Raw genomic sequence first — 27,188 nt, 5'->3', positions numbered from 1 at the left:
GTTTAGTGTAAAGTGGCCTTTCTTTTCCTACAGAGACCAGGACTCAATAACAAGGTAGAGTTTAGGTGACTTTTCTGTTATTTTATTGTATATCTATTACTTAATTACGTTGATGTTGTATGAATGGCCATGAGGGAGTTGGAAAAGCTACAAAAAAGGGCAGATTCTGGCCTTATGTTTGATACCCTTAGATTAAGTAGTTAGCCAGCTATGGGGATTTAAGCTAAATCGCTAACTGAACAGTCTGACAGTTCACATCCAAACTCACAACAAAAACAAACAGAGCTTTATTGTTGTATAAATCTGGGTGGTGCTGGGTGTAATGTGTGTGTCTATGGGTGTGTGTGTGTATTTCATTTCACTGCAATTGAATTTGAAATGAAAAGTGTTCGAGTAGGCAGACAGCCCTCCAGTTTAGGACGGAGCGGCCTGTTTATTTATTCATTAAATAAATTTCTGCCCAGCCCTATAGCCCAAAGTATGCTTTTATGTGTTTCATATTCCTTTTATTGTCTGAGCCGAGTATGACAAGTTGTCCAATTTTTCATTTAGAAACACTTCTATGATGCTGCAAGCCCACAAGAACATTTCCCAGCATCTAAAAACACTCCAGAGGAGGACGCGGTGAGGCTCTGCAATGCCACTGATACTTCTCCTGGAGGTCCAAATATCCAGTGGAGCTCCAGGTCCGGTGCTGAAAGTTAAACATCTTGGATCAGACACAGCATGAGAGAGACCTTTCAGCACCATCAGAAACTTGATAATGAACCAGGCATAAGTGTCGATATCCTTTTAAACTTAAACCCAAGAATCCGGAATTCAAAAGGATCGGCAAGTTCAGAGCAAACATTCCGAAAAGCATTTCCTCAAATAGGAATTTAATATCTTCTTTCAGAAAGGTGGATCATAACTTCACTCTCCCGTTTGATGATGAAACATCCTCCAGGCTGCTTCAGAATTGGGACGTGTTCTTCAAGTCAAATGTCATAAAAGAGGCTTCGTGGCTCACTTCAGCACCAGAGTCATGTCGCTTGGTGTAGTCAACAGAAAGTCCCACAGGAGCGGGTCCAGATGAAGCAATAAGTGAGTTGTGTTTGTTCTGCTTGTTTCAGATCATTTGCTTCGACTGCAGTTGCATTCCCTTCGTTTGTTACTTTCTCAACTATTAGAGTGAGGAAAATAAAGATCACCTTTGCTTTGATTACTCAATTTAATTCGTTTGTTCTGTTCCTGTTTGATCTCTCTTAATGTCTTAATGCCTCCCTCTTATAATTGAAATTGATGAAAGTGGAAAAGTTTTCATTTCTTAATTAAGAAATGGACTCCCTTCTTTTGCTACTACTAAGAGGACTGAAATCCTCAAAAATAGTGGATCTGATGTGGTAGAGAGATTTGTAGTCATTCGTAATTCTATTATTAAGGTGTTGAATTCGTCCTGTCAGCTTCTTGTCAAAACGTGGATGAAATCAGCCAGTGAGAGGATGTTTGTATAATCTTTTCTATGATGTTTTCTCTGTGGCTGCACAGTATTCTCACAGTTTTCTTACTTCGCTGGAGTCATGCTGCAGTTTGGAGCAGGGCTGGCAGCCATACCTCTTCCTCTGCCGAGCCTCAGAGAAGCCTGATCATCGAGGTCTACGTGTATGTGTTTAAGCATCCCAGCTCATTCACTTTGAACAGCTGATGAATACTTAGAAAAGAAAAAAAAAATCTGTCTCACGATGTCACATTGAAGTAGAACAATGATGTAGATAAAAATGAGTGTGCAGCTATTTAAACCTGGAAAAAGTGCTAAAATCTACTCTCTGAAAGTTGATTTCAACGCTTGATATAGATGAGAACCTTTTTAAGATTTACCTGAGTGCCAGTTTGGTTGTGTCAACCTGTAATTCACAGAAAGACAGATTTTGTGTTATATTGTAACGCACATAGGACACATGCTATCTGATCTGATTTCATTGTAGTTTGAGTATCCTTTTTATCATAGTTTAAGTCACCAAAACTAGATTCATACCTAAGGTTTTGCAGTATTATAACCAACTCGCATGTCTGAAACTGCTCTAGGTTTCAGATTTTAATCACTTTAATTCTCAGCACAGATTATAACCAGGCCACCACGCTGATCTCTATGCAGTGCATCAAGCAAAGCAACAATCAACAAACCATTTAACTTGTGTCATTCCCTGTCACCATTTAAGAAGAAAGCTTGATCATTCCTGATTAAGAGAAGAGGATTAGACAAGTTAAAGACTTTGCAATGCTCAGACAGCTCTAACATTTGCTTCTACTAACCAAAAAAAAGATGTCAGTCATTTGTTTTGAGAATCACTAGTCAAGCTTGATGTTTCACTTTTTTCATCACTTTAAGGCTCATTGTGTCAACCTACGATTAAAGTGCATCATATTAAATGTCCATAGAGTTTCCTGTTTTATTTATTTATTTATTTTGTATATTTCTTTCAGGGAGCTTGTATAAAATAAATTAATCATAAAAAAAGGAAAAGAAGTACCAGATTTAGCAACCAGCTAATTTCCATTTGCATCCCTGGGCAGGTAAAAAAAGGAAAAAAAAGTAAGATGCATTTAAATAAATAAATATATAAATTTATTTATATAAATAAATTTACGTAGTTCGTCATTTTTTGTTTTATAGATATGTATCTTAGTTTTGTTTCTTTCCTATATCTTTGTTTTTTGTGTGCATTAAACTTTGAAACACTGGTTTTGAGAAGAGCTACAGAAATAATTCTGTTTACTGTGATTTGGACTGAGTGCTTTATATTCATTAAGAAAAGTTACTTTCTTCCACAATCACGTATATGACTGCCTGGTGAAGCAATACAGTATTTATTGGATTAAAAAAGAAGGTAAGCTGTGTTTTAGCCTTTACATTATATGTGCTTAACCCCACCCCAACTGCAGCACAAGGCTACAGGGATCTAGAAGCTTTGACTCTTACTTTTTACAAAACTGACCTTGGCAGCTGGGGATACACCATCAGGGCAGTAAATGCACAGACAGACAAATAGACTGGCTAATACTCAGCGGGCTGCAATATTTACTGGTCTGTAAAGTCAGCCTTGGAGAGAGAGGTTGTGTGTTGCCTCAGCATGTGTATCTGTGTGTGTGTGTACATGCATGTGTATGTACAGTTAGCATTTGTCTGTGTAAAAGAGTGTGAGAGTGTGCTACTGAATGCATGCATGTGTGTGTGTGTTTTATCAATCTAGTGCAGACTGTGCTGTCCAGCAGGGTGTGAGATGAGACAGAACGAATGACTTGCTACAGTGAAACACTAAACAAACTACTAATACACACACACACACACACACACACACACACACACACACACACACATATAGGCACACAGGCAAAGGAGCCAAAGCAAAAAACCACGTATTACCATCCTTTCCAGTTAAACACCCATTTTTATTCTTATCTGTTGTGCCACACACACACACACACACAATCATTTAGCAGGACTGTGGTGTTATCAGAGTTCACTATTGGTCTCTATCTGGCAGGGGTCAAGCCAAGGGCGTCGATTTTGCTGGACGGAGGAGGACACGTCCCCACCAATATCCAGCGATTATTGAATTGTCCCCACCAATAATTTGATCGCTTCTTGTAAAAAAAAAAACGATAGAAAGAAAAACTTTAATCGATCTGTCAGCGTCTCAGTCACCCAGCGGTGCAGAAAGAGTTAAATTACGTTCTCTACTGGAGTCCGACCTCATGTGACAAATATGGCTTTGCAATGTGATTGGCTGAGCTTTTCAGGGAGCTCTGTTTAGTTTCAGCAGCAGCAAATGTGGGCAAACTTTCTGCGCTGCGAGGAGGAGAGGAGGATGGCAGCAACGAGGAAGAACGTGCATATAAGAAACTGGCATTTTTCAAAGAAACCTGTAAGTCACTTAAAATCCAAGTTCACTCGTGAAATGTGTCCGTCATAATAACGTTACAGGCTATGCTAGGCTTTGGCCCACATCAGTCTAAAAAGAGTTGTATGCAACCATGAATTACGTGTTTTGGACACTAACTGCACAACAAGCAGCTCTATTAGTTCTCCCAGTCTCAGAGCAACATGTCTAATTTTGATTGAAACTGTAAGAAAAATCGGCAGCCTCGAGCAAGCCAGGATATTAGTTTAAAGAGGCTGTTAGAATTATATGTCTCTTCTGATACTGTTAAAATGTTGGTGACACAATAATTTCATCCTAGTGGCACTGACATATTCATAGGGTTAATTTTTTTGAGACAAAATATCATGAGGTAGTCATGATTTTGCAAATATTCCATACCACTTATTGTAGTGCAGTTTGCACTACAATTGTTTAACTGCTGATGTAAATTGATTGATTAGTGTAGATTTGACAAAGAATCTGAATTGTCTCACTTTTTATATGGATTCGAATCAATGTGTTATTTTATCAATATGTCCTAGTGCAGTCAGAGGGGAAAAGCCAGGGCCAAAGGTGAGGCACATCAAGCACAGAATAATAATTTTGTGGTCATCTTAGATGAGTTTTATGGACAAAAATAATAACCAGTTCATTTAGTGTTCTCTTAGTGCTAATGTATAAGAGAAGTTGGTGTACTATAACTGAAGTAATCGTGTTAAGATAAGATTACCTTTCATTTTGTCACAGCAGAAAGTGGACAGTGCAAAGTTATATAGCAAAAATTAGAATACAATAAGAATAATATACTGTACACAACTGTAAAGAATAGAATAAAATAGAATAAAATATACATTAGGATAAAAATAGAATACAAATGTTATATACACCTGAGTAAAATTATACAACTTACAACGTCTTATGTGTGTTTGATCAGCTGCAAAAGTCTTTGTTGTGGAGTCTGACAGCAGTGGGGAGGAAAGACCTGCAAATCGCTCCATCCCACATTTAAGTCCTTAAAGTCATATTCTTTTATTGTCTTGACTGTATTTGAAGCTATTTTGGTGATTTTTGTATGATACCTGATTTATGTGGAATATGGCTGAAAAGATAAACTAAAGTCTGAAATACTTAGTCAGTCATTTGTTTAATAGTAATTTAACATTATATAATTCACATATAAAACTATGAATTGTAATTTCAGTACATGTTTTAATAGCATGTAGAATAGCATATGTAGTCAAGATATTTGTCCTTTTCTATCAAGAAGCAAAGACAGAAAAGGAGAGAAAAAGAAAATGGAGGCGGGGTTCGGTGGTTGAAACACCGGTCCCCACCAATGCCAAAACCAAATCGACGCCCTTGGGGTACCAAGCACTTGGACGCTATATTCATGACAGAAATATCTGCAAATGGAAAACTAACCAGTTAGTAGCTGACCACTCAGCCTCACACGGTACACACTTACACACCACACGCTGTTAAAACTGAGTTAGGATCCAGTGTGGGAACCAGTAAAGAACAAGTCTTTAAGCCTACACCCTTCAACACACAGCTAAGGGTCAGACAGTCATCTGGAGCAGCAGTCACACTCCTGCCTGATCTGATAGCTTTGCTTTGCAGTGCATTTTGCTGCTGTGGTACAGAGAGACAGGTCACTACAAATTATGGAAACATAATGAAATTATGGCAACATTCCCTCACATGGTGCATGAAACTTAAATAACAGCCAAGTTGTTTTGGTGGTCCAGCAGCTTACCAAAACTCTTTCAGGCTTAATTTAAGACTTTAATTTGTCATTTGTCTACATGTTTTTCAGTTACTTCACATTTTTTTTTTTTTTTTTTTTTTTTACTATTTTCAACATTTATTGTCATTTCTTCTAAATTTTGGAACACTTTCTATCAAATTGTAATTACTGCCTTTGCAGTAATTATTTAAACTGTGAGAGTTCTGCAGCACATCTGCAGATTCCTTTGAGTGTTTTTGTTCGGTATTAATGTGAGAAGCAATGTGGGCCTTTTCATTTTGCATGATGCAAACGCAACATGTTATTAACTATGAATCAGAGAACCAAACTGGGAACAGAGGCAAGAACTGTCTAAATGATATTCATTAAAACTGGCACATGATTCGCACAAAAACAAGGCCAGTGCAGCCAAAAAGAGACTACTGCGCCGCTGAAATCTGAAGCCCTTTCGCCTTCATGTGGTTGTATATGAAAAACAGGCAAATAGCAAAAAGAGCAAGGGAGGGTGTGTTGGTTAGATGTTAAAGAAATCAAAAACATACATTTTTTTAACAGTCAAGAGTTTTGTAGCAGAAGCAATTGAATTTGAACTCAAAGAAATCAGATTTTATTCACAGATTTCAAAAATGCAAATGGAAACTGTGCCTCTGGGCTGGTGACCAGAGATGTTTTGGGGTTGTCCTTCCAGTCTTTCCATTTGTACCTGATATTACTTGTCAAACTTCAGATAATTCTACAAATTTGGCAAAAATGTTCACCTGTACTCAGGTATGCACTTAATGTCAGGAATGCTCAGAGAGAATCGGAATATCTCTACCAAAAAACGGTAACTTAGACTTAGAGGTGAAATGTTCTTTTTCTTGAAAGGTCACTGTGACCTCATGAACCACCCAATTATGACAGAACTTCACATAAATGGTGCAATATGACAGAATCATTATTCTGATACTGTTTTTAAATCCAAAAGGTCAAAGGTCAGCTACATGTAGCATCATAATTTTCTGCAGAAACACTTTTCTGGCTATTTTCAAATTTTCAACTCAGGAGCAGAAGGGGACATTGTGATCATATTTTTTCTGATACTGAACTGGTAACACTAATCTTTGGTGCCCACCAATGAAATTCCTTCAAGTTTCCATTATATGAGCGCAGGTTTGGCTCAGTTGGATGAGCAGGTGACCATATACCGCATGGCTGAGAGCAGCCGGCCCGGGTTCAAGTCTGACCTGTGGCCCTTTTCCACATGTCTCCCCCTCCGCTTTCCTGTCAGTCTTCAGAGCATCTATCTAATAAAACTGAAAAACCCAGATATAAAACATGATTCCTTTATTACACATATATTTATACACACACTGTATTACAGGAGTTTACAGAGATCAGTGTAACTGCAGCTTTACTGATTGGAACAAGCATTCAACCTCAAGGCACCAATCCTTGTTCAGTATCATCATTAAAGACCTTGATATAGAAAGTGATGGAGAAAAATGCAACAAAACAAATAATAAGGTTGCATTGATACACTACATCAAGGATATTAACTGGTTGTCAACACATCTGTTTAAATGATGTTTTCTGTCACCATTAAAATAGACTGAATTGCCACATCCACTTTCCTTTATAGGTTGAAGACATTGTAGAAGTCAAAATTTCTCCCAACTTGAAATAATGGCTCATCTTGCAACAGCCATACTGAGGACTATTCTTTCATTAGTAAATAATCATAAGGCTTTTCAAATAAAACTGAAGGACTCAAGGACTGTTTTTCAATTGGATGAATAAGACATTCATTCATTCGCTTATTCCCTAAAAGTTTCTGATTGTAGACTCCTGCCACCCAAGGGTTTTGCCTATTTTGGATTTGATGCCAAAAATATGAACTCGACGGTGCTACGCAGATCAACTCTGAATATTATTCAAATATATTTGACGTTCTCAAGTGACTTGTTTTATTCAGGCTTTAAGTGTACACTTTCTAGACACATTTACAACAGTGCTTTTAAAAAACCCCAACTTTTTTGTTTTTTGCGTAGAAAACCAGCGCAGATCACACAGACTGCACCTCCAGGCAACAGCTCACCTTCACTGTGAGCTGTGCATCCAAATTTTGCATCGTGGCTGTGTGCAGTTTCAAGAAACACGAGTTATTGGTGATCAAGGGGATATTCTGGTGATCAGTCATTAGTGTTTATCATCGCCCCAATACACAGACCAGCTCTGGAGTCGCATACAAATCCACATGCACTAATTGAAAAGATAAAAAGACGGCTAAAAAGAGACAGCAGATAAGGAAAGAAGTCGTTAAATTATTGACAAAAATTAGCAGTGTCTGACTGTTAAAAATCTATTAAGGTCTCCAGAGAAACTGTCTGCCTGCTGATATTTGTTTTGCTCCATTTGTTCTGTTTTTATTGCCTAACTACCCCGGGCCAAACCATCACAAGTGTCTAATGGGGGAGGTTGGGGAAGCGGCCAAGTTCAGTCAACACTCTGCTGCCGCCTTCCCAAATTTACATTCAGGAGCCATTTTCCTGGCTACCTAGAATTCAGTCCGAAGAGGTCTCTCTCTCTCGCCTTCCCTGTCTGTCTGTCTGTCACTCGCTCCATCTCTATCACTCACTACCTTATCACAGTCCACTCAATGGTAGAGTAAAAGGAGAGAAGTGGGGATGGAGGCTTTGGAAGGTTTCGAGGGGAGGAAGTGGAAAGAAGGAAAAGGTGAGAGACAGGGAGCGAGAGACTGACAGACTGAGAGCGAGGGGGTGGGGGGTACAGAGAGCTGTAGCTATCTGCTGAAATATTCATGTCGGTGCCAGCAGCTTTTCCATTCCCTGCTCAGCAGGGGGCTGCTGTTTGATACATCCATCGCCCTCTCTCTTTCTGCCTCTCTCTTTGCTCCCCCACCCCCCTCCTCCCCTCCCACCCTCTGTCTCTCTTAACTAGTGGGGCTAGTAGATAGTAAATGCTCTTTAAGAGATGGAAGGTCGCTCTCGCCGCCAACCTGGACAAAGCTTGCTTTCCTTTTGGACATAAACCAATCTGCAGTGAACAAAACAATCCTTCAAAGCGTAGCTTTCATACCTGTCTTCCAGGAAACAACCACAGTCATGGAGGAAAACATCAATTACATCAAAATGGTGCCGTTTGCTCTGCAGATTATAAACTCCTTTGAGGCAAATTAAGGATTTGTGTCACTGGGCTACATGTGTAAAACTGACTCGACATAGTCTGAATGGAAAAGGGTCCCAAAATGATGAGGTTTTACAGGCTAATGCTAGCTACTACATAGATGAACGATACATTATGACATAAGTGTTCAACTGAAACTGAACAATCAGAAATCAGAAACACTGATCTGCTTATTTTATTCATAAAAAAGATTCTAAATGGATATTTCAGTTAATTTATGTTCATATAATCAAAGCCTTAAGCTTATATATTTATGACATGGGATTTTATTCAAGCTGCTCTCTCTTACTAGCTGTCTCTTCAATATGATCACTTTTTATGCCATTGCAGCGCTCCCGGCAAAAGAAGGCCAAGACAATATCTTAAATTAAAATTGTTTTTGACAAATATTAGAAGAGAACTTGAAGTTTCAGCCATTTTAAACAATATCACGGTCCCTTGTTACACCCTCACAAGTAATTAACATCGAGTCGAAAAGGTGAAAAGCAGACATGGCTTCCTCTCAGGGATTTTCTAATTAAGGCCGTGCATTTATTATTTCACACCGAGCTCCAATCTCAAATAGCTACTGGCAAGTTGAGCCTCACGTCTCAATTATTTACTGAAAAATTACTGTCAGAGCAGTTTTTACTTTAGCCAAACACATATGGACAGCAGCGCTCACAGGTGAGGAGAGAGTGAAAACTCGAGGTGGGGCCAGTGGGGAAATCAAGTCTTTAAAAGACAAAAACAGAGTGATGGTGCTAAGAGTGCAGAGGTGGATGAGATAGCTGAGCGCTCTGGTGAATCTCAGACTAACATTTGTGTCAGAAGAATATGTATGAGAAGGAAAAAGGAAAAATGTTAAGATCGAAATGAATTCTGGTAGACGGACGAGTCACATGACAGCCGAACTTTTTGAAAGAATTTAATTAATACAGTGCAATGCTAATTAGAAATGTTTACTGGCACATGATCCTGTTCTGGAGGCCTTTCCACAGGGAAACACTGATGAAGACAAAAAAACCCCCAAACCCAGCAGTTACGGTCTCAGAGGGCGAGGTTGTGCCTTTCGGGGAATAACCACATCATTTTATTTAGAACTGATGTCAGGACTGGTGGTTAAACAGGGAGGGGCTGCTTTTATGGTTGCACCGGGTATGTGCGTGTGCATATATGTGTGTATGAATGAGTGCATGCATTTCACCATAACATGTGTTGGAGGATGTGGCAGATGTTGCAGAGGCAAGGATTAGTGTGCGTGTGTGTCCTTTAAGTGTGTGTTAAAAATATCTTTCCCACAGCGGGAAGCCACAGTGGCCAATTACAGCGCAGCATCTGGGCTAGCACACAATTATTAGTGCACGCGTGTGAGTGTGTGTGTTTCTGTGCATGTGTGTGTCTGTTTACAGAGGGGTTGTGGAGGTTCAGGCGGAGTTCAGGTTATTCACATCTCAGGATGTAGAGTTTCAGTAAATGGTGCAGAGTGTGTGCAACAGTGGTGCGGCTTTGTGTCACAGCGGCAGAACCTAAACACACACCACCACGAGGACGACGGAGCTGGGGAGAATTAGAGGCACGGAGATGAGTAAATATGGAGAAGCAATGGAGACAATGATGAGAATGGAGAGGACACTGCAAGGAAGTAAGGGCAGGAGAGAAAAACCAAATAAAAGCTCTAACATCTCCAGCAGAGATATGATACATTGCTCTCTTTTCTCTTTTTTTCCCTTCCACACTCTCAAAAAAAGGCAGAGCGAAAATACAAGCCCAGCAACAAAAGGTACAACTCTGCACATTTTTAGTCTGTTGCATAATTCCCTCTGGAGTCAGTGGAAAACTAATTCTGTTTGTTTTATTTTCTCATTTTCAATTAAACCGCTCTAAGATTATGATTACTTTTCAGACTGAATATTTTGGATGCAGGTAAGCCGGTTGTAGGCCAGACTTCACCTGAATTTCATTCAAATTAATTAAATTGCTAGAGGGGGTTGAAATGAAACAGCAGTTGCAAAGTTTCTGCCCAGATATAGTAGCAAATTAATATTTTCCTTCAACAAGTCTTTTTAAACAAATTATTTATGCTGCTTTACTTCCATTAATTATTGCAGTCATATTGGGTGTTTTTTGAGTACTTAAGCTTAACAACACAAAATCTGATAATAACACGGATAGACTTCATTCTGTCTCCACAGCTAACACTGCCATTAATTAAACGAGATAATATCCAAGTCTAAGGTGATCGGAAACCTCCTTAAAGGAGGGAAGTAATCAATAATCACCTGTGGCCTTGTGGTGTTTCAGGGAGCTAAAGGAGAAGCTTTAACAAATTTAACTGAACAACTTTCAAACTGACTAATCACATCAGCTTATTGATAAAAAGAAATTATTATAACGCTGGCCAACTATGTCATATAATTATTGATTACATCCAGTGCATGTGTACTAGCTTTTCTGGTATTACAAGGTTTGTAATGTGTAGAAGCTATTAATTAAATAATTACAATTTTTGCTCATTTTGCAAAATTCTTACTCACAAAACATGAAAATTAAAATTCACCCAGGTAAAGAAAATCCCATTCATGCTGGTCAGTACATTACAAGCAGTGTATTGTCACAATGTGTTATTACAAATGCTAGTAGGGGGACAAATGGGGGTTTGGGATGCAGAGTATTAGGTGAACGGTAAAAGAGTTAAAGCAGCAAATGGAAGTTGGATAACTACCACAAATACCTTTAGAGCAACAACAGCTGGTCATGTCACCAGTCATGGTTTCCCCACGTGTGTGGCTGAGGACAGTGTCCACTCTAATGTGAGCACATTGACAGTAGCTTCCATTATTCAGACATTCAGTGCAGACGCTGTGCTGACAGCACATTTTGCAATGCACACCTTAGCTACAAAGCTTGCTTCTTGCGTGCTGTATATAAGAAAACATTGGCTCTGTGGATTCACGAATACATTTCACATGTGTGCTATGAAATGGGGATAAACTCACAGAACTAAAGTGATGATGCACTAAAATAAAACCATTTGTGTAAGTTTTTACTCATGTGCACAACAATATTCAAGAAATAATTGAGAGCATAACTTGACATTAGTAAATGACATTCTGATTGTATTTCCATTTTTAATTAACAGACTGAAAGTGAAGTGACCCCAAAGCTATTGTGATAATTAGCTCTTAGACAGCTCATATAGAAAATCCATTGTCCTCAAACAAATACTAATGTGCTTTTGTGCCCACATCTGTCAATCCTACAGTACACACAGAAAAAGCCTCCACTCACTGTTAGTTTTATTGTTGTACTGGCTACATGTAGTCAGTGACTAGCTCAAAGAAGAAAAGAAAAGCTGCCCCGTTGCTTCAGTAAACGTAGATAGACAGAGAGAGTAATGCAGAGTATAGATTGCTGCAGTGGATATATTGCTGTTCGGAGCAGAATGTGCCCAGCAGAGCAGAATTAGTCTATCAACTAGCATAAGATAAAGCTTGAAAATATCCAGTCAGATAATGCACGGTCCTAGATATTGACTGCAGCAGAGCACCACAAAGCATCTTAATGTGAAGGTTATTGGTCGATCTGTTTGCATCGGATGTTGGGGAGGGAGAGCTTGGGATCCAACCCAATGAACCTCATCCTCCTCTCCCTCTTTTATTCTGTTTCCCAAGAATCTCGTTGACTTGTTATTAATTTTGGCTTCATTTGAAGCCACCTGGTTATTCCAGTCACTTCTCTCCAATCACAGATTCCATTCTGGAGGGAACAGCTGCAGGAGCCAAAGACAAACATAAGGCTTACAGTGTGTACGCTTGTTTTATTTGGACAAAGTAGAGTATAGAATTGTTGGTAACATTTCCATTTAATGACGCTGGTTAGAAACTTTATTTGCTTTCCTTCTAAAGCGCAAGCATGCCTAAGGGGTGCATGCTTCTGTGGGGAGAAAGCATTCATTTAACCAAATAGTGTTACCTTGACCGTATGACACAATAACGACAACAAAGAAAAATATGTGTTGAACAAGAAATCTACACACTCAACATGCAGACAATTAACCAGCCCAGTGAGCCTTGTTGGAGCTCCACCTTGTGCCTTTTGTCCCTGTGCTCTGCTATTTCCTCCGAGGCAAGGTTTTCTGCCTGTCTATGCATAACTACTGCCCCCCTGTGGTCAAAGTCATTCACTCACTTGTTTTACTGCACTGCAGCAGGCCCACACTCAGTGTAGAATAAAACAGGTCTAATTAGATCCTAAACCTTTCTTCTTTCTGAAAGATAAGAATTTAATCAATACAGCTTCAAGATTTCCTGTTTAAAAGCACCTTCTACTCACTCGTGTACTTATTGCTTGTACATTTCAGCATTTGTGCTCTCCTGTGCTCTATGTGCAGAAGACACAGGAAAGAGTTTTTTTCATTAATTCATTTACAGGAAGTTAGTCTCTGATAAGTTTTGTAGTATATTATTGTGCTTACTATGCACTTTACATACTTTATGAGACCACAAGGAATTTGCCACTGGTAGAATTGCAGTTCTTTTTCAGTTTTTCTAAGATACTTGAAATTGTCTAGTGAACTAGCAAACATTTTAAGCATTAAACTAATCCTTGTTTTCGGTTGACGAATATCGAATATTTATGAAACAAAAAAAAAATAGATTATTTTTTGTGGTTGATCAGTTCAAGCAAAAACTCAGAAAGAAACCATCGATTTGTAACATAATGTATCACGACTTAATATAAACATTAACATGCCTGATGTCTGGGGATTAAAGTGGGATAAGGCATGTGGTGGAACCCCAAGTTCAAGTGCAGCAGGGGAAAAGAATTATATAGAAATAAGTCACATAACTTGTTCAGTGAGCTCCAGTAAGTTTTTCATTGTGTACAGACTCATCTGCACAGCTGATATGTGCTGCGACTGCTCGGAGGCTTCCTGTTTTTTGTGGATTGAGTGAACTGAATTCAACAAGATATCAGATGTTACACAAACTGTGTGACTAATTTCCAAACCCCTTAACCATGAACATCACAGCTGTCCTGCGAGTTCAGGATTGTGCATCACTGTAAACTTCATCACAATGCTGCAGACCAAACAGTTCAGCCTGGCCCGTAGTGTACTAAAGTGCTTGTTTACTTAGTTTCACAAATCTTCAGAAACACATTGTGTTTAGGTCCAATATCTGATTTAAGAACTCTAATAATGAACTGCAACTTTATGAGAAAGATTTACATTTCTAGTTTATAAAATTTTACTTGCTCAGCAGGCCTTAAGTTTTGAAAATAATCTCCCACCTTCCTTACCTGTACCGCCTTACATGTTTCCGCATCTCTCTGTGCAACACATTAACTTTAAAATTTTTTTTCTCTCTCTCTCTCTGGAGTCCTTCATTGGAGAACTCATCACATCAACTCATCTGCCTGCCCACCCCCCGTGACTCTGTTCGCTGGCGTAAAACAGACTAGTGGCCATCATCCAAGGATCCTTCCTGGATAAACAGGAATCAACCTTAGTCACGTCAAATTTTATCCATTAAAGTGGTCTTCCAGTTTGCTTTAGCCCCTGATGACAAGACTTGTCAGTGCCCCCTCTTTCACCCCCTGCACCACCCAACCATCAGCCCAGCAACCCATCATAAGTCCCATTAGGATATATATTCCCCAGTTTTTGTTTTTCTAAATTACAAGAACTGATGAGCTTGAAGCCTAAATCACAAACTCTAGCTGTATTCTGCTACAGTCATTTCAGATTACAGTTGTCTGACTGAAACACACCTAAGTGACTAGAACAGTGGTCCCTCACACTGCTCTTCTTGCTATCAGCATCATATAGGCTGGGTGATAGTGGCTCAAGAGTTGGCAGTTTGTCTTATAATCGGAAGGTTGCCGGTTCGAGCCCCGGCTCCGACAGTCTCGGTTGTTGTGTCCTTGGGCAAGACACTTCACCCGTTGCCTACTGGTGCTGGTCAGAAGGCCCAGTAGCGCAAGTGTCCGGCAGCCTCGCCTCTGTCAGTGTGCCCCAGGGTGGCTGTGGCTACAATGTAGCTTGCCATCAGTGTGTGAATGGGTGGATGACTGAATGTAGTGTAAAGTGCTTTGGGGTCCAGAGGGACTAAGTAAAAGCGCTATACAAATACAGGCTATTTACCATATAGTATCATCAGGACAAAGCAGTCGTTATCAATATGTCCTGAAGCACATTTCACACAGTTTTACTCACCTTAAACTATGAGTTATCTGTTTCCTTCCAATCAACACCACTTCCTTTTTTTTACTGGACACGACAATATAACGACAATTAAAACCATAAAAAGAATCTTACTCAGTACCAGTGTAAACTTTTAAAAAACCCTAACACAGAGAAAAAAAGTCTTTCTTGAGTCAATCAGCTGAGAAGAGACAATGGCATGCTTGTTTATAGTATTGTTTCATAGATGGGTGTCCTTGCTGGATTCCGGGAAAGGAACAAAACTTCCTCTGCTGCAGTCGCAGTCTCAGTGAAAGCAGACAGGCTCGCTGTGTGAGTGCATCATGGAGAGACCTGTTGCCGTGTCGGTGCGCAGGAGTCCCTCACTACCAGATTACAACACCTCAACCTCCACCTTGGCCTTTGACCAGCATTTCACTACAACTCTCAAAGGAATTCTCCTCCAGGCTGAGATAGTAAGTGCTACTTTTGAGTTTATGATCCTTGCAGATTGTACCATTATCAGCAGTGCTAAAATCAAGCTAATGACCAGAAGCAAGTGATTATTCATTCAGGAATCCTTGTCAGGAAGGGCGGTAATTTGGATGTTAACAATAGACATTAATAGAAATATAAAGCAACTTACAGTTATGGTAAAAGTGTACATTAATAGCACAGGCAGCTTGAGACTACAGACAGCTTGATAAGTGCTTGTTTTAAGACTCGAAAATGGGCCATATAAAGACAGGTCTTGAGTTATGTTTTAATAATGATTGTTTTTCTAGAAGTTTTTCTATTTACACATTTTAAAGAAAAGCTATATTTCCCTTGAATGTTTTATGCACAGTGAAAATAAAACTGAGTACTGTTTCTATGAAAATCGGAAGTTGACCAAAAAACTTCAAGCAAATCAACTCTTCCTCCTTTTTCTCCCTCTTTGTCTCTCTTCCTTTCTAAATCAGCTGAAGGAAAAAGTCAGGATAGCCTTTCTCTAAATACAGTCTGGCTGTCTGCCATTCAGAGGCTGGGAACGCCAGAACTAAAATAATCTGATTTCAAACCATTGCAACAAGGTTGTTAAAAAAAACCTAACAACATTCTGGTTGGGTTTATGTTTGCAGATTTAAGAAACTGTTCTGTGACCATACAGATTGGCATATAAGTTGCAATTTTAGATCTATTAGTTGCAGATAAAACTTGAAAATGAAACCATAGGAGCTCCTCTTTAACTTCAAATCCTGACCTTTGGCTGAGTGCAGCAGGTGCACTGAACCATTTCAGTAACACAACAGGTTATTTTGTTAAGTTCCCGAGAACTAAATGATTTGATTTCAAAGGAAGCCAAAACAGCTCACAGTCATGCTTCACACCAGAAAACAGTTTCTTCCTGTGATATGAAACATCCAGCAAGAATCTTTTGTCGTGGAGGGGAAGGGTGGGGATTGGAATAGTGTTGGGAGGAAGGAGATTTAGTTACTCACAACCACAGCACTCACCCACTCACTGAGATGGAGAATGCTGGGTGTTGAATCTTGACATTAAAGCGATTAAAGTGACATGAAATACAGTTAGAGTTATGGGGTTTAATGATTTTTGACTTAAAAAAAGCTGAAAGTCTACACATCTTGAATCCATTGTGGTGCTGTAACGAGACAAAATTACAAAGCGTCATCTTTGGCCAATGAATTTTCAGTCCAACTACATGCAATTTCTGGGGACATATCTTTATCATACATGAATTCAAAAGATACAGAGAAGGATTTGAGCTTTAGCCAGTATTGACTCTGTCTGCTCTCCTCCCCTCTCTTCTAGATATGTGGCATGTTAGTGTGGATTCTGGTTGGGGGTACAGATTATTTCCATCTGCCTGCTCTCTGCTGGGTGATGTTTCTTTCCATCTTGTTCTGGATTCTAACAGTTAGCCTGTTTATAATTTACCTCACTGGAGTCCACAACAGGATACCACATGTCCCCTGGACCACACTGGTAACTCACAAACACGTGCAAATACTGCACAAACGAGCTGCTTTACTCTTTTTGATAAAAACTGTTTTCCAGAATTTTGTAAATAGTTTTTAAAACCTGTAATTCTCTTTGTCTCTATCAGTCACTGTGCATTAACTGCATTGCTACTGCACTATATCTCGTGACGGCAGTAGTAGATGCTCTCTCCGTCAACCAGGACGTCAGGGGGCGACACAACTATAACTGCTGGGCGGCATCAGCGGTAAGAGCAACTACTATTTTTTAAAGACAAAAAAGAAAGAAAGAATAGCAGAAAGCTATAAATGCAGCATTTCTATAACTACCATGGAGATTATTGGTCTAAAGTCTTGTTTTGTTTTGATAAGACAAAATATACTTTTATATCTCAAATGTTAGAGCTAGATCAGTAAGCATAACTTAAATAAAGTAAATTAAATTAATAAAATATGACAAAATAAGTAAAAATAGAATAAAACGCTGTGTAAAAAAGTCAAATATGATACAGTACAATGCATTATTTTACCAAAGTCGCTTTAAAGATGGCAACTGATTGTAAGTGGTCACATGCCTGAGCCGAGTCGTCTCAGCAACCATTTCAAAGGCACCAAAATTACAAGTTCATTACACACAACTGCTGTTTTCCCCAGTGTGACTGTAGCATAACCCCACTTTTAATCTGTACATTAAGTCACCTGGACGGTGTGTTAATCAGCACTGAAACTGATAAGAAAGCTTGACCTGAAATTTTCTTGGTATTTCTCCACCAGAACTTTATATTCCTAAAATGGAAAGATTTTAAATTTACATGTATGTGGGAACATAAATAATGGGCTGTACTGTAGACTGTTTCTGGGTGATGTAAATGGAAGTGAAAAAATGTATTCATTATATATATATGTATATATATATACACAAATATTATATCCAAATCTAACTTCAGCCTGTTTTTGTGTCTGTTTTGTTTTCCTTTTTTTCTCATCTCTTTGTTCACCTCTCAGTTCTTTGCATTTCTGACCACACTTTGTTATGCAGGAAGCAGTTATCTAAGCTACCGTACATGGAAAACCACAGAAGAAGAGCAGTAGCGTCATTGCCTCTTTTCTTACAGCAACATCCTTCTTTTCTCTGTCAACACGAGCTTTTGTGAATTCTGTGACCAAATTCTAACGAAGTAAAGTTCAGTAGAAAAATGAAAAACTTGCTGTGACGGAGCAGCCACTTGTTTTCAACATGTTTAACCTTGTTTGTGTGATGCAGCCGTGCAACCAGTGGTCTACATACAAGCAGTTTGAGAAGATAAAGCAGTGAAGGACGTAACACAAAAATGAACTGAACCATGTGTACCCATGTGTACAAAGTGCGTTTGTTCTAATACCGAAAATGCTTTTTATTTTGTGTATTGATTTTTTTCTTGATTGCCACCAATTCCCAAAAACATCAAGTCAAAAACCTGCTGCTCACAAAACACTGAACATTATACAACTCTATCCTTCAACCATTAAGCATAAATAAAAATGGTAAAATCATTTGTATAAGCTTTGTGTGATTTTGATTAAAAGTGCAAAATGTCACAGCTTCTTCACTGCTGCAGATGTGCAAAATGGTTTTCACTGATGTCTTTTCATTCAATACCCAACCCCCCCCAACTGTCATTAGCACATATTATATATTTAACCCCAGCAACAAACTAAACTTAAGTTTGTTCACAGCAAAACAGTAAACCGCAGACCTAATCTCAAAAAAGAAAAAATACAGTGCACCCACTCTGCAATTTTCTTAAGAGATTTTTTTGTTTGATTTTTAATCAGTTCAGTTTTATTTATATAGCAACAAATCACAAAAAGAATAATCAGTGTTTCTGTCTTTCATTAATAACTTTATCTGTATTGCTGCCTTAATGAGTGAACACCACTCCCCAGTGAGCTCCCAGGGACATAATCCCATTGCCATTGAATCGTCCGCTCAGCAGTCTGAGCTCTGCATCAGGGTGGTTCGGGTAGAAGTTAAAGGAGCCCTGCAATGCAGAACCAAAGGTCAACACATGATGATGAGTATTAGCATTGCACATGTCAACAAAGAGGAAATGTAACCAGTAAATGTAACCAGACCTGAGTGGGCTGGCCGACAGTCAGAGAGCGCCCTCTGGAGGTCCCAAATATCACCTGATAGATGTAGTTGTTATCAAATTTCCCAGAGATCTGAAATGTAGGCAAATAAATAATTTAAAACGGATCAATGATATAGGTGATGATGAAGCGAGTAGAGTATAATACAAAGTAATTAAGTTAAAAACTATACACCACAAAAAAAAAATAAAAATCTGTCAATAAATATCAAATTAAAATAGGTTAAATGATTAAAGAACTCTTCACATGGTTATAATGTGAAGCTAATATTTTAGCATCAAATGTCTCTGACCTGATCAATGGCCTCTCCATCAAACAGTTCCATCTCTTGTGGCGTGTCATAGATGCGACCGACCACGTCGGCCCAACTATTATCGTAGCGGAGCTGAATCCTGGAGCGCAGAAACAAAAACAGTGCTGTGACGCATACGTTACAGAAGAGGAAGAAAGCGCTTTTTAATTTTGACTCTGTTTGAACTAGAAGTTTCTTTGGTCTGTCCATTCCCCATATTCTCCCTAAGCACATTTTCATTTATTAAAAATAATTAACCTGCAAGAATGCAACAAGTATTGTATGTCTAACTGTGTATGCAAACAAATACTAACAAATATGACAATTTTACAGTTTCAAAAACGTAGGTATAGCCTCAAAATAGAAATGTCACGTATTATTCAAGCCACAAACTAATATTTAAGATAAAATAAACAAGAATGAAGACTAACCCTGTGATGTAGGCACCATATATCTCCCAGACCCGGATTGCTGTTATCCTGCCCTCTCCTTCTGTGGAAAAAGAGCTGCCACTGCCACCTCCAACATCGCGAGAGTAGGAGTAGTGGATAAAAGTAGCTAGACAAGAAAAAAGTAAATAACAGGAAACAATGGAAAATCTATTACAGTCAAAACTTAATTTTTTAAAGTGAAGTTTTATGAACAAATGCGTCAGTAGAGTTAGCAGAGTTAACTTCTTACGTTTTGCCAGACTGCTGACACAGAGCACAGCAAACAACAGAAGGGAAAACATTGTTGGTCCATCAGGCAGCCACAGAGAAGAGCGATGTTGTAAAATACAATGAGTTGAAGTGAAAGTGAGTGTTAGAAACAATGAAAAAAATGCAATCATTATCGATAGTTTGTTGTTTTTTCTGTATACATCTTCCCACTCTGTTCCAGCATATGAAAATAGCATAGCATCTTGCACATATAGCGCTGTGCAGTTGAGATTTTGGAGGACTGCACAGGAGCAAGGCTCTCGGTAGGCAAAGACATGCAAAACATACACAATGTCATATTTTGGAATGTAGCAAAGGTGATACCCTAAATGCAAGAAGCTAAGAGGCAGAGGCAGGAACAAACGAGAAGCTATTTGTTTAATATGGACTGATTGTAACATACATAGAAGTAAAACCAAAAACAAAGGGAACAACACTGAGGAGCAGAAAGAAAGCGACAGCCAGGTACACAGGAGGAACCAATCAGGAATAACCAGACAAGGAAGTAAAATCAGATACATGACATAAAGGACAATAGATACCAAAATAAAACAGGAAGTAACATGACAAAGGAACACCTAACAGAGACAGGGACACTTGTCATGACATGATACAAGAGAACATGGGGAGATAATAAATTGAAACTCAAAGAAATATAAATATAAAAATAAATTTAAATATAAATAAATACATATATATAGCACACAGCAGAAACTAAATTGCAAAAAGGCAACAAGATTAAACCTAAGAAACATATTATTATCATAATAAAACAACCAGAAAATAGCTGCTGTGTATAAAGCTGTGTATAAAATAGAAATCTCAAGGCACAAAACCCACGGTCCATGACACACAATCACAGCACCACGGCTTCTGGGCTCATGCCTGCTGGGCTGTTGAGTCCGCGTCCGCAAAGGAGTATGATCAAGGCATTACATATCAAAATACTCTGATTTTTAAGGAACTCAGCAATGATGAAAATTTTTTTGCATAAATAAAAATAACTTCAAATATTAAAAGTCTAACCTTTTCTGCTCTAATAAATCATAAACATGCAGATAGTGGCTTGAGTCTCCTGAGGCTGTCCTCCTGAGTCCTGAGCAAAGGATGAGCTGACACTGTGACAGTGCTGCTTCAGTATATGTCTCTCTCCCTCAGTATATATTATCTCTCTCTCTCTCTCTCTCCCTCTCTGTCACACACACACCCATCCACACATGCACACACACACACACACATGCACACGTTCCTAATTGAATACCACAAAAGCAGTCTTGCTTCTATTTTCTACCTTAAGGTTCCAGGAAGAGAAAAATATTTGATCATTACTGGAAAGACAGTTACTAAATGACATGAATATGTGTTTCATAACCATTTGCACTTACATTCACACTTATGGACATTTTAAAATCACCAGTTAACCTAACCCCACTAACTGCATGTCTCTGGGCTGTAGGAGGAAGCCGTAGTACTCAGACAGAACCGAGTTTGTAAGTTCTAACGAGATTAAAAGTCAATATTTTGTGTGACCACCTTTATTCTTCAACATATCCTGAACCCTAGGAAAGCTTTCTTGTAATTTCCTTAAGTAGTCATCAGGAATAGTTCCTCCTTCTTCTTGAAGGACATTTAAAGCTCTTCTTTGGATGTTGGCTGCCTTTTGTTCTATTCTCTGTCAAGATGATTTCACGGTGCCTCTGTAACGCTGAGGCTTTTCCTTTGAGAAGCAAAATATAAAGAAATGAGAGGTAGCTCAAGACTTTTGCATAGCACTGTAGTTTTGAAAGCAGATCCTCTCATGTGCTCCAGACAACTCCAGGGTGGCAACCTCAGTTTTAGATTCACTCATCTGACTCCCTGCTCTCAACTCTTCCTTTTACCTGTGTCTGGGATGGATTCCTGGATTGGCCTCAACCCGACTCGATTCACCACTCTTGCTGAAATGACCATCAGGGCTGTTTTCCACTTTTCCTTTTCCATCCTAAATGACCTTGGGTCCAGTGAAGCCAGCAAATCTGTGTCTTTTTCATATGATTTATTCCATGTTAAACTGTTGGTCCTATCCTTGCCTATAAAGATTTCTGTGGATTGAGAAGTAAAAATAGTTTTTCCAGTAGAACCAGTCAAAAGCATGCCTCAGACCTGTGGAATTTAACTTGTGTTATTCCCTCATCTTAATGACGGTTTTTACATATGCTCAGCTCATACTCTATTTCATCAACTCACTTATTATTTGTATTATGAACGACTTGTTTGTAATACACACAGGAGCTCATGGCTGTCACTCAAAGGCAGGTTGTAGATCACAAAATGCCTTTTGCTATTCCCACACAGGGCTCTTTTCTTAAAAGTAATGCAGGATGCTACTCATTTACCCCAAGGAGAAACTACTACTTGTTACATTACATTTGGGCCTGGCTGCTGGGTTGGGGTCGGCATTCACTCAGCTTTAACATCACTCTGGGTTCTTGGCTAGTTTAATGTTAGCATGCTCGCTGTGTTAGCAATAAAATTATTATTAGCAATAAAATGTGGAAAATGTAATTCCTGTTTAAGGAATTCAGGGCAAATCTCATCCAACCCTCAGGCGCTGCCACCAAGGGGTTGTTTAATTTCCTCACTGGCCTCATCTGCAGTAATGAGGGATCATCTCCAGACTCTGCTTCCTCTACAGGAGGTGTGTCAATGAGACTGAGGAGATTCTTGAATGACCGTAAGCACAGATGACTGTCTGAACCCATTCGTGACCCAAAGGCACAGAGAGACAACCGTCTCGTCCACCAGGCAACACCCAGACATACAGGCGGTGAGCCAAGACAATCTCTGAATCTTTTTCAAATACGCATGAAGGAGTAAAGCCAGTCACACTGTCACGACCGGGCTCACTGGGGTGTATAAGAATTGGACCCAAAAAGCAGATACGGATATTGTGGCTGAATATCATAAATATAAAACAAGGGAAAAACTAAACTAAAACCTATACTGGGATAAACTAACATTATTCATGAAAACTGTGACAAAAACATGAACATGAATCAGGAAGGAGCAAGGGAAAAGACAGATGAAAATAAAACCTATAATTAGGATAAATACCTGGGGATTATTCATGAACAAACTGTGACAAAAGTAAAACAAAAACACTGAATCATGGAAGGACTAGACTCTTCAAAATAAAACAGGAAACCTGAGACCTGGAGATGAAGAGATGAGACACAGCTGACACAAACACACACTTTAGAACATGAAACACAGCCCCTGACACACACACTGACACACACACTATCAGTGATAGTAGTGAAAGGACCCTTTATTTGAAGACAAGTAGAAACACATGTTCTCAGTCTTATATCACAGGTCACGGGATTGCTATCTTCCAGAGATGGGCATTAACGCATTACAAGTAATGCATTACTGTAATCCGATTACTTTTTCAGGTAACGAGTAAAGTAAGGGATTTCTATCGCAAAAAAAAGGTCATTAGGTTACTGTTACTTTCCCGTAAGCACACTAAACCGCGATTTTGTTAGTCAGAGTGGCTCATCAAGAATGGATTATATGGAGTGCGGGAGAGAGTACGACCATGCAGCATTTAAGCTTGGAAGTAGTTACATTACTTTGAGTCTGATTCCGTAAAAAGTGACAGAAACATTAGTGCCCGCTGTACATTCTCTATACGGAAATAAAACTGCTTTCTACAGCGAAAAATTAAACTTCAAGTCTGAGCAAGGACCTAGCATGCTGCCACAGGAATGTGAAACTTACAGAGAAACCCCCGGATCCTCCCACTGACATGACCGCTGCAGCACCGGGGAAACCTCCACCTGCCCCATTCCTGCTAAACAGATGAAAATAGATTTAAGAGCGACAGGACTTAGTGCTGCTGAATCTTTCATTTTATTTATTTTTTGCTGTGTTACACTTGCATCAATTTGAAAAAAAATTATTTTATTTTATATGCTGGAATATGCAGAAATGTTCAACAAATTTCTTCAAGTCAAAGACTGTTGCATATAATGTAAATTTTAGTTGATGCAATGTGCATAAAGTTAACAGATTAAAACTCATAAAGCAAGTTTTCAGAAGAGACTTTTTCATTTGATTCAATTTAATATGATGGATTATGCAGAAAAAAACTAGAACTGGGCTGAAAGGTCTATTGCTTTATTATGTATTCAGGTTGTGTATCATTTTTTAAAAAAAGTAACTAAGCAATAAAGTAACTAATTACTTTTGAAAATATGTAAACCACAAAGTAACAGGATTAGTTTTTGGAGAAGTAATCTGTAATTAGTAACTAAATATTTTTTTCAAGTAACTTGACCAACACTGCTAACTACACAGAACAATATTCTAATATGCTGTCCTCTGCGTTTGCATCTTCATAGTTTGACAGGAGCTTACACTATGCACTTTTCTTGACTTTACTGAAGCTCCCAAAAAGTAATTATCATCTTACTATAAAACTGCAAAAAAGCATAAACATATTGCAAACATCATTACTGACAACACTGTTTCTCCACTTGGCACAGACCAAATGGTTTGACTTGAATACAAAAGGAAACAGATTTACTTCACACCTAAACATCAGTTATTTTGGCTGCAGTTACATTTGACCAGAACTAAAATATCACTCTTAAAAAGATTAAAAACACAGTTACTCAGTTTACTCACGGACAGATAGTTTCCAAGGCAAAAGTGGAAGAAAATAATCCACAGCAGAACTAGCTAGTCACACCACGTGATCTGCCATGGGTGACTACAACTGACTGCCAGAAGGTGGCACCGTGGTTCACAAAACCTCACAAACATTTAAACGCTCTCAGACTGAGAGCAGAACACTACATATGAGTGTGACTTTACTGTACGACACAATAGTTGATATACTTTGACATTATGCTTTTTCCTATGCATATGGTGTCAGGAATGAAATGCGACAGGAAGAGAATGAAATGACAATTTTCAAGACAGTAGTAAGACGTAAAATGAAAGTGGCACTGACAGAGATACGTAAGGCAGAAAGCTGGAGGTGGTAGAGTTGAAGCTATGATTTTTGTCAAGCGTGGACACAAGGGACTCTGCCAGAGGAAATGCTAATTACACATGCATATAATACACATACTGTATACATCCTCTGGCCACTTTATTAGTTACACTTAATAATGGGTTGCACCGCGTTTTTCCTTCAGAACAGCCTCAATTCTTTATGGCAGAGATTCAGCAAGGTTCTGGAAAAATTCCTCAAAGATTTTGCTCCATATTGACATGATGGCATCACTTCCTTGCTGCAGTTTTCTCAGCTGCTCGTCCAAATGGATGCAAGTTTTTTTCCCCCATGTGAATCACTTATCTCCCCAGTAGATGCCCTCATTGAGCTTCTAAACAGAATATGAGCGGCTTAGCACATATCTTCATACACTGATGAGCCGTGTATAATGGTACATATTAAGGTACAGCTTTAGCCTGAATTTGTTAAATTATCGGAGCTAATTCAGCTTTGCTTTTGCTATTGTTGCTCATTAGATGCTGATATCCCACTGCAGAGGACTTATTTTTATCTCATGTGTGCTGAATTTGTTTAAACTACAAAAGCAATAACCCCCGTTATTTTTGATAATCATAATCAAACAAACCTTTTTCCAAGAAATAAATTTATTTAAAATACAAAAAGTAATGATATTTTTTTATTTCATGTAAAAAAAACCAAAAAAACAGCACTTTTTTCAATAATTGGTCTGAACAGGTTTTTGTGCTGTTGCTAAGAAAACCATCTAACATGGAATAGTTTTAGAATATACAACATTAGATTATAATACATAGAATCTGCAGACATTGAATCAAGGAATCTATGTTATGAAGTAAGTGATGATTCATTTTAAACATATATTTTAAAGCCATCTCTCCATTTGTTAGTTTATGGTAATTTGATTGCAGACACATTTTAGATCCGTCTTGACCTTTTCAAACAACAGTGTTACTGCTCCCAGCACCACTGCTTCTCAGATAGGTGCCAGTACTTTACCAAATCCATTGAAAACCCCCAAATGCGGAGCTTAGTTATGAAACAGCGTCTCTCCTTGTGTTCACTTTGTAATAATCTCAGTTGGTTTCTGGGTAAGTAGGCCCTGTTCTTAGCAGTGAGCAGAGATTTCATAATTGCTTCCTAATTGTTTAACTGTTATTAAAAATATACCTCCTCGGTGTATATAAATAATGAAATGTATAAAACTGTTTGATAAAACTTCTATATAGGGGATTTTAGTTAAACAACAAATTTATTGAAGATAAATGACAATAGCATTGTCTTGTGAACTCCACATCCTTTTTTAAAGACAAAAATTTAGGGACTATTATGTTCAGAGTTATTTTTAATAATAATATTTCCCAGACAGGAAATTATGCAACAGCTTTCAGAGGCTGGGAACTTCCAGTGGCCTGAAAAATAATCCTCGTTCAGCAAGAATTTACTGGGAATAGATGTGTCCCTAAAGCAGCTTCATAGTGGACGGTGACCAGTATTTGCCAGTAGTTTCAGTCTCACATATGTTTGAAAGGAATCCCAGCAAAACAGAGTTTTATTAGATGCTGGATTCAACATGCATATTTCATTCTTGCTTAAAATTTTTGAGGTGTATCTTTTCACTTTTCTGGCAAAACATATTGATTTGCAATCATGCATCTGGATGAACACATCATACTTCTGGAAAGGCACTGTGCAGTACTGGAACTTAAGCAAGGATGATGCAAAAATGAACTTTTGCATGCAAGAAGACTTTCTCAGCTGTTTTTTTTTACTCCACATAATGACACACTTTTCCTCTGATAAGCTTTTGTGAGTTTAAACTGAGTGCAGTAACACCAATACTGTATGTGAAGTGCGTGCAGTGATAGTGGAGCAGAATGAGCTGGCAGGATAGTGAAGCTGGCTTTTGACTTCGAGTCTGATACGGGGGATGTGTGTCCCCCACACAAAGAGGAATAAATTTCCAAAGTTTGTTCAGCTCTGAGTCAGCGTTACAGTAGGTCACAGACCCACACAGATTCCAGACCACATAACCCTAGGACATACACCTTTAAACTTTAAT

General features: G+C 38.6%; 2 protein-coding genes across 3 annotated transcripts; one reads left to right on the top strand and one right to left on the bottom strand.

Moving 5' to 3' along the window:
- Positions 1-14,931: 14,931 nt before the first annotated feature.
- On the top strand, positions 14,932-18,565 carry cmtm8b (CKLF-like MARVEL transmembrane domain containing 8b). 2 transcript variants are annotated; one of them, XM_031742728.2, is made up of 4 exons: positions 14,932-15,477; positions 16,814-16,987; positions 17,109-17,228; positions 17,986-18,565. In XM_031742728.2, the coding sequence occupies exons 1-4, from the start codon at positions 15,346-15,348 to the stop codon at positions 18,070-18,072; spliced, it is 513 nt and encodes a 170-aa protein (XP_031598588.1). In that variant the 5' UTR covers positions 14,932-15,345; the 3' UTR covers positions 18,073-18,565. The 2 variants fall into 2 exon arrangements, with proteins under 2 accessions (XP_031598588.1, XP_039475925.1); XM_039619991.1 differs by lacking the exon at positions 16,814-16,987.
- A 303-nt stretch (positions 18,566-18,868) lies between these two features.
- On the bottom strand, positions 18,869-24,998 carry LOC116322581 (zymogen granule membrane protein 16-like). The gene is made up of 7 exons (XM_031742682.2): positions 24,972-24,998; positions 24,778-24,831; positions 23,869-23,941; positions 19,837-19,963; positions 19,406-19,505; positions 19,096-19,185; positions 18,869-19,001 (listed from the first exon to the last, which is right to left on the bottom strand). Exons 1-7 carry the CDS (start codon positions 24,996-24,998, stop codon positions 18,882-18,884), a joined length of 591 nt encoding a protein of 196 aa, XP_031598542.2. The 3' UTR covers positions 18,869-18,881.
- Positions 24,999-27,188: the final 2,190 nt, after the last annotated feature.

This window comes from Oreochromis aureus, linkage group 11 (assembly GCF_013358895.1).
Source record: "Oreochromis aureus strain Israel breed Guangdong linkage group 11, ZZ_aureus, whole genome shotgun sequence".
Taxonomy (NCBI): Eukaryota; Metazoa; Chordata; class Actinopteri; order Cichliformes; family Cichlidae; genus Oreochromis; species Oreochromis aureus.
This window is presented reverse-complemented; position numbering and strand designations above follow the sequence as displayed.

What these genes read in the sequence shown, in the direction of transcription:
- cmtm8b (XM_031742728.2), top strand. Translation starts at nt 15,346, where the DNA reads ATGGAGAGACCTGTTGCCGTGTCGGTGCGCAGGAGTCCCTCACTACCA. An exon ending in TTCTCCTCCAGGCTGAGATA is followed by an intron (nt 15,478 to 16,813) that starts GTAAGTGCTACT and finishes CCTCTCTTCTAG; the next exon opens with ATATGTGGCATGTTAGTGTG. An exon ending in ATGTCCCCTGGACCACACTG is followed by an intron (nt 16,988 to 17,108) that starts GTAACTCACAAA and finishes TGTCTCTATCAG; the next exon opens with TCACTGTGCATTAACTGCAT.
- LOC116322581 (XM_031742682.2), bottom strand. Translation starts at nt 24,998, where the DNA reads ATGTCAAAGTATATCAACTATTGTGTC. An exon ending in GCCTTGGAAACTATCTGTCC is followed by an intron (nt 23,942 to 24,777) that starts GTGAGTAAACTG and finishes TCATCTGTTTAG; the next exon opens with CAGGAATGGGGCAGGTGGAG. An exon ending in GAGGATCCGGGGGTTTCTCT is followed by an intron (nt 19,964 to 23,868) that starts GTAAGTTTCACA and finishes TTTCTTGTCTAG; the next exon opens with CTACTTTTATCCACTACTCC.